Source organism: Callionymus lyra, chromosome 3, assembly GCF_982586985.1.
Source record: "Callionymus lyra chromosome 3, fCalLyr1.hap1.1, whole genome shotgun sequence".
NCBI lineage: Eukaryota > Metazoa > Chordata > Actinopteri > Syngnathiformes > Callionymidae > Callionymus > Callionymus lyra.
Genome location: NC_141820.1, coordinates 36,592,516 through 36,604,071, shown reverse-complemented (window position 1 = coordinate 36,604,071; position 11,556 = coordinate 36,592,516). Strand labels below are relative to the sequence as shown.

The following is an 11,556-nucleotide window of genomic DNA, read 5'->3' as shown; positions in this document are numbered from 1 at the left end:
CTGAACAGATCTAATTTGAGGGGAAGTCTGAAGTTGAAATACTTCTATCCATTCACAAATTCTAACATCAAGACATATGAATTAAGTTTGAAACAGACTTGGTGTTAGTGTAAACCAGAATATCCTTGGTGGGCCAAAGGTAGACTGAAGTCAAAACAGGAATAGAAATGAACAGAACAGTCAGTAACTGAACTGATAAGATAGGAAATAGACAGACTTACTAAACTAGGGAGATGCTTAATTGGGTAGTGGCCCCAGGGCAGACCGAAGACATCATATATCAAAGACCATCTCCCATTGTTTTTCCCACTTATGCTAATAATCTAATGACTTAGTATATAACTAATTTGTGTTTGTGTTTCATTGAAGCCTTATGAGAGTAAACTGAACCTTCGACCCACAAATACCAGCGTCTAGTTTGGAAGAACTTACAGCTGTTGGAGACCTCATGGTTCAGAACCAATATATGTCACTTTATTACGCTGACATGAAACAGAGGCTTATGGGAAATCCTGTATGCATTAAAAAACCCTGCTTGACCCCGACAGGCAAACCACTGAGCGTTACACCACCGAAGAAGATGAAGATGAAGTCAAATCTCATGACAAAAAAACGACAGTGTAAGTCGAGAGTTCATTTGCAGATGATGAAGTGCGTCAATTATGATTCAGTCACAAACACATTCATTTGGTCCTCTGGCTTTTAAGAACACAGTGTTTCTCAAAGGCACTTAAAAAGTAACTGTTAAATAAGTAAACAAACATTTAAACGATTCATTTGATTGTTAAAGATACATTAGATCAGTCCACAGAATGTTCCAGAACCACCAAGTTTGAGTCTGCTAGCCATCATGCTATTGTCGACATGTTAGACATACCGTTTCAGATCCACGAGAGGCTTTGCTTCATTATTACAATGTTTCATTAGATTGTATAATAATCCCATAATGCTAATTCCATCAGGATTTACTTCAATGCATCAACAACCAGAAGAGCATCCATTAAATTGAAATTTGTTGTTGCAATAAAATTTATTAAATTGAAATTAGAGTTCATTAAAAAAAATGTGAAAAGTCAGAAATATTGCCACAAACTGTGACAATATTTAAATAGAATATTTATTTTCTTTATTAAAGAAGAAGAAATGTTGTTGTTTGATTGCATCAAAATAATGAAGTTTAACTTCAATAACAAAACCACCAAAACCATGAATATTCTAAAATTAACTATGCATTTGTATACTTAAGACATCTACCACACACAGTAGCAGGCAACTTTCATGTTGAAATTTATGAAATTGCCTGGAACATTCCGGAAAAATGCTGATCTACATAATAGAATTAGGATTGAAAAGACTTTTGATTTATAAAATATTGACAAATGGCAACAGTGGCTCCTGTGAAATATTACCGTGGTCGTACCAACAACATTCTGTGGACTCCAAAAACATCTATGTGGCTTACATGACACACTCTTGTACCACATATGAAGAGTCTACACGTCCACGTTGCATTGGAGCGCGTCTACGAATGCACCAGTTTGATTCCTTGCCCGGTGTCCAGGACAGCTGGGGGGAACCAGGCCAGTTTGCACCTCCTAAAGCAGCGCAAACAAACGCTGCACAGCCAGAAGAGGTTGAGGCCGCAGCACCAGTTGGAGAGGTGCACCATGGGATAGGTAGCCTTTGGGAAGTGCGTCTCCCAGTGCTTGGCTACGTCGCTACCCGTGGGGAGGTGCAGTGTGTAGTCGCTCCAGCGCTTGGAAACGCCATATATGGCTGTGACTGAACGACCCTTTTCTGACCACTGTGTGTCGCTGTCAGGGTTACAGTTGAACTCCACCCACTCCGAAGTGAAGTCCCCGAGCAGGGGCGCGTCCCCCAACTCGGTGTCGACGCCAGAGGACGAGAGCTCGGCCGACTGCACCGCGACATGGATCCCCTGGACCTTTCGCACCTCCTTCACCCAGGGGCCAGAGTTCTCCGTGTCCAGGACCAGGATAAGGCGGGAACAGTGGCCCCCATTCTTCTCCATCCACAACTCCAGCAGCTGGGACAGACGGAGACTCTCACCTCCTGCAAAGTTTGGGAAATTGTAGAGTTGAGCTGTAAAAGTCGACTGTTGCTTTGACAACATCGACCTTGACTACATGTCTGTCGAGGAAGACCAAAAAAGGCCAACAGTCAACAGCTTTAGAAACTTAATGTGAGGAATTTCGGAGAAATTGTTGACAAGTTAAAGTCCCACATAAAGGTAAAAAAGATCATGTTGATTTCTTGGGATCTAGCTCTACTCATGTTTTAGCTCTGAGATGAAACATTGCAGCTAAACCCCCCCTAAACTTAAGGTAAAGTGCTGAATGCAAGTGTCACCTGAGAGAGCCCAGGCCCCGGTTCCCTTGTGAGTGTGTCCACTGTAGTAGATGAGATAGGTGTCATGACGGGGTCCGTCGGCGGTGTGGAGCTCCAGGAAGCTTCGCAGTTTGTTGAGCAGGACCTCGAGCGTGACCCCGCTGGTGGAGTAGTCGCAGCCAAAGGTCTGGATCATGTGATGGGAGAAGAGACGCTGCACGTTGTTCAGCATGGCGGTTGAGCGGAGGTTCAGCTGTTCGACATGCTCTGGTGGCAGCAGGTTCGGCTGACCACTGGCACTGGGAGAGACACACAGGAGATCTTTGGATTGAAGTCAAGCAACGGGAGACATGGTCTTAGAAGTGCAAGTCTCTGATGGCAAGCTTTGCATTTTTATTCATGGGTTAAAGGTCTTGAAATGTAACTCTTGACCTGTTTGACTCTTTACACATCAATCGACCAATTGTACACAACTACTAGAGCTCCTCAGATAACTCACAGAACGGACATAAAGAAGTGGTTCTTCCCTTAGTTTGTCCTGGATGATCATTCCCCTCACCTCCATCGACAGTCTTGTTTCGTTTTATGTCGCCGTGTTCTCTGAAATGATAGCTCTGGCTCATTCTACTGGAGCTAGTTGGATGGGGGGGTGGTTGTGGTCCTCGATTAGTTATGTTGTATTTATTTTCTACAATACAGCTCAATAGTGTTTGTGAATCAACAAATGTTTTGGAAAGATCACTAGTTCCTCCAATCTCTTACTCTATGCCTTCTTCAGCCATAACTCAGAGGTCTGTCCGTCCTCAGAGATTCTACGGTTTAGGCCACTCTAGGCTTTAAGAAAAACACAAATAAAAACTGAACATGGGCCCCTTACAGGTTGGAGCCAAACGCTCCAAAACCAACCATCAAGATAGTTGTGTCTCGACATTTCCCTAAACAACCCATGATCACAGCAAAGGCCCACTATACTAGTTCCACCGACAAATGCCAGAACTTATTAGTGGTGTGAGTCCATAATGGGGGATAGATACACAGAAAGCTTCACAATCCACGTTTTCATGTTTTTCATGACCTCATGCAGGGCAAAGTCATCTTTGACCGCAGGAGACGTTTGCATAACTCGCGTTACATCACAGCCTCACGCCGCCATGGTCACCTTCACCCCGGCGGCCGACCTCGGCCCAGACTGAACCCTGATGAACATGAGGCCGTTTTGGTTGATGCCTTAACAACTACTTTGTGGAATTAAACCTGCACTTCCATTGGGAGTTAATCCTGTCTCATCAGAGAAATGAGGTTGTGGAACGTTCGCATCGAAACATTGACACTGCGGACACAGACAAGCAATACAAGTGGGTTCGTGGTCAATTTGAATTAACCTCTGGCTATAATAGGAAGCCATAACATTTATGTTGCCCTTCTGGTCTCAGAACTACAGGCTGACCCCAGATGTTCTGGGTGCGTTTGGAGTAGTTGGCGTCCACTCACAGAGGTGACAGGCTATACTTTAACATTCAGGAGACATCTTGTGCAGTTTAAAAAGAGGATGTATTTTTCCTCCGCCACCTGTATTTGCTTTTATAAAACCTCCCGCAGAGCTCTGAGCCGGACCCTCTTGTGTCTTGTGTTCTCCTCGCAGCCCCCCCTGCCCTCCCCACTCTCATCTCCCCATGGGGCTCTTGTCATTGTGGAAACACGATCTGCTGCCATCAAACTGCCGATTATACACCTCTGTATTCTCGTCATGCTCCCGGCCGTCCCTGCGGACCCCGCGAGCAGTCGTGCATACCGATCGCGGCGGCCGCGCCAGGACTTGCATTGCAAATCACCGCCGCTGCTCCGAGAGCCCGGCGATCAATAAACAAAATCTCGCAGTGACATCTTCGGAAGCCTCCGATGAGTCTGGAGATGATGAAGATGTTAATTCAGCAGCGAGCAGATGATGCTCCGAGGAAACAGCAGCGACATGTCTGCATCAGAAAACTAACTGAGCTCTGCAAACACAGAGCTTCTGGCCGCAGTAGCAACTTGGTATGCCGCAGCAGCAGCGTGGCAACGATCCCTTCAGGGGCCAAACATTAGCGCGGTATTTACGCTCAGTTATTGGCCGATTCATCCAATAGGTGCCGTGTTTACGGGGGAGAGACAGAATCAGCTCCGTGTTTGATGCCGATGCCAAAAACAGAGTGATTGTAGATGAAGGCGGCGCAGAGTCAGCAGAAACTCTCATTGAATGCTACAAAGATTAAAAGATTTTGCTTTTCACCGGGTCTGTTCTGTGTTGAGCTAAAACAACCAAGTCTTAACTCTAAGCACTTGAGCTACGTTTGCATGTTAGCTATTAAAATGGGTCACGTCATGTATCATCAAATTATTTTCTGTCATCAAGATACTGTTTCTATGATGTTTTTACTTTTCTTACCTAAACAATTTTAAATATCTACTTTAGCAATTTAGCCTTTTATTTCTATCATTGATCAATAAAGAATAAATACATTAGGCCAATTGTTTGCTCAACAAATACTGAAAAATCAATATTGGTGGATAAGGCACTGCTGGTATTTGAACCCAGGATCTCGTGTTTACACGACAGGCACTTTGACAAAGCCAAAGCGCCATATTTTATGGAAGAAAAAAATCTATACATTACGTCAACTGGAAGATATATTTGGACAAACTGGTAAAAAAAAGGTTAATTAAACACTTCTGGGCAATTTAGCTCTTCCTATCCCCAGTACCTGCAGTAGGAGGTTGGCACCACCATGGCATAGCCCACACATGTTCCTCCCAGGCAGCTGCCCAGTTCATGGAAGAGTCCATGAGCCAGGGACTCCAGGGGTAGAACCACCAGCAGGGCGGCCAGGAAGAGTCCATTGGTAGGCTGAGGACACAAACTATGGTCAAAATCTGCTGCAGCTAATGTCTATGGTGTTGAAGAAGACATGAACATATGTGACAAGACTTTAAAGGATTGATGCAGAGGTATCAGTGTTTTGTTTAAAAGGTGATGTAATGTAAGGAAATAAAAATAATGTAATTAAGCTTTTTTAATGTTGAATGAACAATAAATCATCCACATGTGTTTTTCCAAAAGATTAAAAGATAGTTATAATCCAAAAATGTTATCATATGAAAAAAGAAAGCAACTGAAATAAGCAAGAGTAAATATAAACACAAAACAAGAAGAAAAGGCTAAAAAGAAACACATACATTGAGTAGGCTTTATACAACTAATGTTATAGTTTGAAAGGTAGGCACAATTTTAATGTATCATTGCTGTATAATGTACAATCAACAAAATAAAATAAGTAAAAAATAAAGAGAAACCAAAAGTTGATCAAAGCATCACGTAATTTACATTTGATTCATGTTTATTTGATGTTGGTTAGTAGTTTTAAAGAAAGATATCATGTACATTTGTTCTTTATTTATACAATTTCTCAGGAAATAAATTGGGCAATTAAGATGGAAATCACAAAAACATAACATTTGACAAAAATTGGACAAAAATTGTAATTACACAATTTAGTCCCTGAATATAAAAAAAACTGGAGAAATGAGATACGATTCAAGTAGAATAAAAGAGTTGAAAAATAACATTTAGCCAGACGAGCAGTTTGACAACTCATTGGTTCTAGGGAGAAAATAAACTCCTCCAATGTTAAATAAAAGTCCCTCTGGAGTTTGTGGAGGGAAACATTCAAGTGAAAATGGAAATAAATGTTTAACGGCTCTCTAAAGTTCATAAACGTCTCTGTTACAGTCGAGTGCAGACTGAGGTGGACGGACTATATGGTGTGTTCAAGTGTGAGGTTATAGCTGCAGGAGTTTAAAAGTGCTGCAGATTCATTATTTATATGTAGGGGAGCATGACTCAGCATTTCAGTGCGTCGCCAATAGAACTGCCGTGGCTCTTTATTAGTCGGTTTTCTACATAAACCCATGAGTCTCAAATCTGCTGAATCAGTCTGACAAATTAAGCAATGCGTTTGTAATAAATCCTTCCAATCATGCGTCAATAAGTAGAAGAAGAAGGGAATTATTTCCTGGAAAATGGCCGCCACCTACCTGCCAGGACACGGCTCCTAGGATGACCGTGGACAGCAGGCTGAAGAAGACCAGGCGCTCAGAGATGAGGCAGAAGTGTCGAATCCCTCTGGAGGCCATGACCTGGTCCAGGCTGCGGCTGCCGGACCTCTGGGCCTGCCACACCTTCTGACAGTCGCTCAGTTTGCTGTGGAAGCCCCAGATTGTGATGACGAGGATGACATGGCAGATGGACCAGAAGAGGCCGAACAGGCAGAAGCCAGGGATGACCAGGTACCACAGTTCCAAGTGACCCAGCTGATGAGAGATGGCAGAAGATACTGAGACCAAGACTTTTTCCCCACTAAGCCATCGATCCTACTCAGAATGCTAGACGTGGTTATATTTGCAAAGTCTCCGGTTTAAAGTGGGACTTTCAGAGCCTACAACATGAAGTCTCAGAACAAGATCCATCTATGGTGAGTAAGGCTGTATTATAAGGTCTGACTGGAGCCTCGGGTAATTCATGTTATGGTTTTAGCCAGTGGACAGTTTTTCGTTCATAGATTCAAAGAAGTATCCAAATACCCTCTTCAAAAACCATACAAAGATACTTGCACAGATCACTGAGACCTTGTTGGAATCTCTGCTTATAGACCCACCACGAATCGTGATGGCTGGTTTTACAGCAAATAGATACTAGATTGATCATTGCACAAAAAAAAAATCGGGAACTCTACATATTTAAAGGTTCCGTTGGTCACATAAAATTATATGTCAGGCCCGATTTTACCCCCAAGACCTCAGGTTTGCTGTGGAATGTGGTGCTTTAAGTAATAAGTAGATGGACTGTGGCTCCTTGAGATATCTACAGAGGGAACATAGAAGAATCAAACTGTTTTGAATCAAAGGGTGCATCGTGGTCATCTAGCACATTGGGAGATAAACAATGTTCCTCAGACAACAAATTGTCGGCACATATTTTCCAGTATGAGATCAGATAAAAGCTTGCTCCTCCATGCCCTGGATGAAATATCTTAGCATCTCAGTTGTCTATTGTAGTGTTATGTGGGGCTCATATTTGGGTGGATCATTTAGATATGAGCCTTGGGGAACTCCTGCGGCTTAAAATAGCCACTGTACGTTTCAAAACAGTCCGGTTGGATTTATAAGGTAAGTCTGTAGCGTTTGTTAAACAACACTTAACACAAAAGCAGTTATTACCTTTAAGGCTGCCAACACGAAGTAGATCACTTCCACCAGACTCAAAGGTAGAAGGGAGAACCGCCTCCACAGGTTACCCATGGAGAGCATGGGCATCCAGCGTTTACTCGGCCCAAGTCCACTGAAGTACAGATCCAGTACGGGCTCACACAACAGCCGGCCCAGGAAGCAGCCCAAAGCGAATGGATTTGCGGCGATACCCAAGGCCTGGAAGAACACCAGCGAGGTTATCAACGCAAAACAGAGCAGGTTTGGTACAGCCAGGAAGGACTTCATCCTCAGGTCCACCATGAGGGCACCCAGTGCCACCACCAGGGTCGAAATTGCCACGGACTTTTGCAGCAGCAGGGTGGTGCTGGCCACCCCAAAACCCAGAAGCTCCAGGAACTCATCAGACCTCAACAAGACAGGTTTGTAGCGGACGGCGCAGCACACCCTCTCTGTGACGGCCCAGACTGCTTTCATGACAAGGCTAGCCAGGAGAAGGTAGTTAGTGACCCGTTCCTTGATGTTGCGATCCAGCGCTGGACTGTTGAGGAAGCACAGAAGTCCGAGCAGGAAACCGAACCAGAGCCTGAACAAGCTCTGGCTGGCCTTCTCCATTGCAAAGTAGTAGTGAAGGATGCTGGCGATGCCGAGTACAACAAGGCCCAGGATGAAGATGACCAGGATCATAGGCTCGCTGGTCACCTCCCAGCGCACGTACATGCCCAGACACACGGCCACCAGCAAGTTGAGGCTGGACAGGTAACCAAGGCAACGGACTGATGTAAACATGTCCATTTCTTTGGGCTTGTTTCCCGCTAGCGCCTCCTCTTCCTCCCTGTCTGGATCCATTATGAAGAAGGTGTAGGACTTGACTTGACACTTTTGGTGAGGTCACATGGCATCAGCCCCTGGAAACCACCAAAAAAAATACAAAAAGTTGAGCTTCTTAGAAGCATCACCACGATTTCATAATAGATAATACATTTTCATTTAACATGGTATTACATAAGCACACATAAGCAAAGCTACACTGTAGAAGACAAACACCAAAGTAAAGTTGTTTACCAAGCAATGATAAGTTGGAAAGCTTTATGACTGTAAAGATTTTGAATCCTACAGTGCTTGGGACTCTCATAAGTCAGTCATCAAGAAACGCTAAGAAGAAGAAAAGTTTGATGTTTAAACGTCAATATTTGGAAACTAAAACCGTCCCTTGCTTTAGAGTGAAATTAAAGGAAAAGAAAGTCAAAAGTCAAACAGGTTTAAATCCAATTAAGCTAATATTTGGGTGACATTGACTCTGTGCAAATCAAAGATTCTTCTCCCTACAAACTATTGATCACTTTAGTTTTCAATCATAAATGTTATTAAAATAAAGTTGAGTTGAGAATTACTATGACAGTTACTGTTAACGTCATTTACTTTGTAAAGTATACACATCGACTGTCTTCCCATCCTTTTAACGACTCAACTCTGTAATGACACATCCAAACGAGCACATGATCGCAGCAAACACACCTTTTTGTGCTGAAATGTCGAAGTCTGTGTTTTGTTCTACATGACAGCGGGAGGTTTCCAGAGTTGACGATGTGGCAGGAAGTTTGCTAACTAGTTAGCTTCGCTCGGGTAGCTCGCTCGATGACGACTCACGTCATCGTTATTCAGACTTTAATTAACCACGTCTGCAGAAGGAGATAAAGCTGTAAAAGTTTACTTTTAAGATTATTTTCTTACATCTTGTTTGTTTAGATCACAGCAAATCTATAGAGTTTCCGTATTCCAAAACAACGGCGAGCAGCAAGGGACAAAAATAAGGGGTTTGCGTTTGGGTTGACGTCATAATAAAACGTTTTTATCGTATCAAGATTTTATGATGTGGAATTTTAATGATATAACAAATAAATATTAACATAATAAATATATTATTTATTTAAAAATAAAATATATTGATTTAGTTCAGAACAGCTGTGGAAAGCGTCACCAGCTTCTACTCACCAAAAGCCCTCGGAGGTCAAGGAAGCAGAGGTCAAGGTCTTTGGAGACGTTCGATTGCTCTGTTGTCAGAGTGGGGTCCTAGAGATGGGGCTCGGCGTCTGGACAGGATGACGAGAGCATCAACTGAAACTATTAAAAGGAGGTGGTGGACAAGAGGACCAGAGACAACACTGAAAGCTTCATGACCAGCCATATATAACTCCAACTGCTGTTTCAAACTCCATCATGTAGGGGCCAACATTTTAAAGCATGCTGCTGGCAGTACAACATATTTAGAATGAGAACAAGAGTGTGAGAATTAATAATTCCCTGCTAGTCTCAATTTTAATCATTTATTTATTAATTGTGTCACATAAATCTTCTACAGTTATGGTCCAGATGCTAATAATTGACTCTCATAGTCTCCAGATGAATCCAGAGGCTCTTGGTTTGTGTTTTCTTTCTGAAAACAGTTTCTGAAAAAAGTAGAAAATTTAAATATAAAGAAATAACAATCATGATGAATGTTAAAAGATGCCCATTCATTGACGAGTTGGGCCGGAACTCTTGCATAAATCCTAAATTATTAATTAGTTAATACCTCTCTAGAATAACATAAAAATATAATTAAAAAAACAAATTAAAAAAACTACAAATAAAAAAATTAAACTAATATGATTGAATTAACAATTAACATGGATGTTATTAAAGTTTTGATTTTGTTCATAGTTGTTCCTGGAAAATTAGGTCTAGGTACATCTGATTCCAACATATACATCTTATATTCTTACTATCACCTTTACCTTTTCTTTTTAATTGCTGTGACACTTTCTTATTTCTTGGTAACTTACAATAAACTCTCAACTTTCTCAAAAGGAAAAATGAGCTCAAAGTTGTGGTGTTCTTTCTTCTTTGTCGCAGTAAAGTCCAGAAGTGGACCATGACCTTCTGACACATAATATTGGTTATTGTATCACCAATGGAAATATAAAAAGACTCAATCTGAACTCCATAACTCAGGCAAGTGTCTTACCCCATTTCTCCCATGTAGTTTGTAATCACGCAATCTCACGCTAATTACTTCTGCTCTGCTTCAGTTGTGCAAACACTGTACGTCCTCAATTATGGATGTTGATTTGTTGGTTTCAATATTTTAAATAGTATACTTAAAGCTTTTATCTTGCATGTTCTTTCGCCAGCATCTATTGTGTCCTCCCACTTGTGGAGATAAAACCTTCTGGTTCTGATCGCCGATAAACCCGCTCGCCTCCCGGATAAGAAGGTTATTTACCGCGTAGCAGAGGAGAAGCCTTTTAACGTTTATTTAGGCCCCTCAGCCGATAAGCGTAATGATCAGGGGATCGAGGAGAAGCAGGATTACTCAGCACCCGCAGGGGCTTTGTCAAGAATCCGTGTGTGTTCTGTAGAGATGACATAAGACATGAGTGGGAAAACTCACTTAAAAAACCATCTGAGAGGAAAATGTAAATCTGACGAGGCTCTTGGTTTGTTATCATCACAGAGATGTTCCATTAGGCCTGTCACAGTGATTCTTCACAGCAGTGGAGGAGCAGGTTTCTGGGCCTTCATGGACCAACAAAGAGAAACAATCGGGTCGCAAAAAAATGATGAGTCACATCTGAAAATGTGATGATTTAGACGCTAGAATTAAATCTCTCTTCTCTCTGACTGCTCCTCCTCCCGGGTTATCTGGAGTTGGGGGGTTCTGGCGGTCTGTCCCGCCAACAGCTGCTCATTTGTCAAACCTGAGAAAGCACAGTGGGACTCAGGAGCCCTGCCACTTTCACTGGCTCTCCTCTCCTACACATTCTGTCTTTCCACTGCTGTAGGTAGGAGCAGGAAATCTAGCGGAGCAACAGCTCCGATCCATCTGCCACCTGGGAAGGCTGTTTCCAGAACGTCCAACAAAACGCTGACTAATCTCGGCTAATTACAAAAGCAGCAGATTATTTGTGCGGCATCAAACGGAGG

At 42.6% G+C, this 11,556-nt stretch overlaps 1 protein-coding gene across 1 annotated transcript; it reads right to left on the bottom strand.

Moving 5' to 3' along the window:
• Positions 1–452: 452 nt before the first annotated feature.
• On the bottom strand, positions 453–9,369 carry tmem168a (transmembrane protein 168a). Its single transcript, XM_087787768.1, has 6 exons — positions 9,109–9,369; positions 7,603–8,498; positions 6,421–6,696; positions 5,091–5,233; positions 2,371–2,648; positions 453–2,073 (listed from the first exon to the last, which is right to left on the bottom strand). Exons 2-6 carry the CDS (start codon positions 8,437–8,439, stop codon positions 1,523–1,525), a joined length of 2,085 nt encoding a protein of 694 aa, XP_087643894.1. The 5' UTR covers positions 8,440–8,498; positions 9,109–9,369; the 3' UTR covers positions 453–1,522.
• Positions 9,370–11,556: the final 2,187 nt, after the last annotated feature.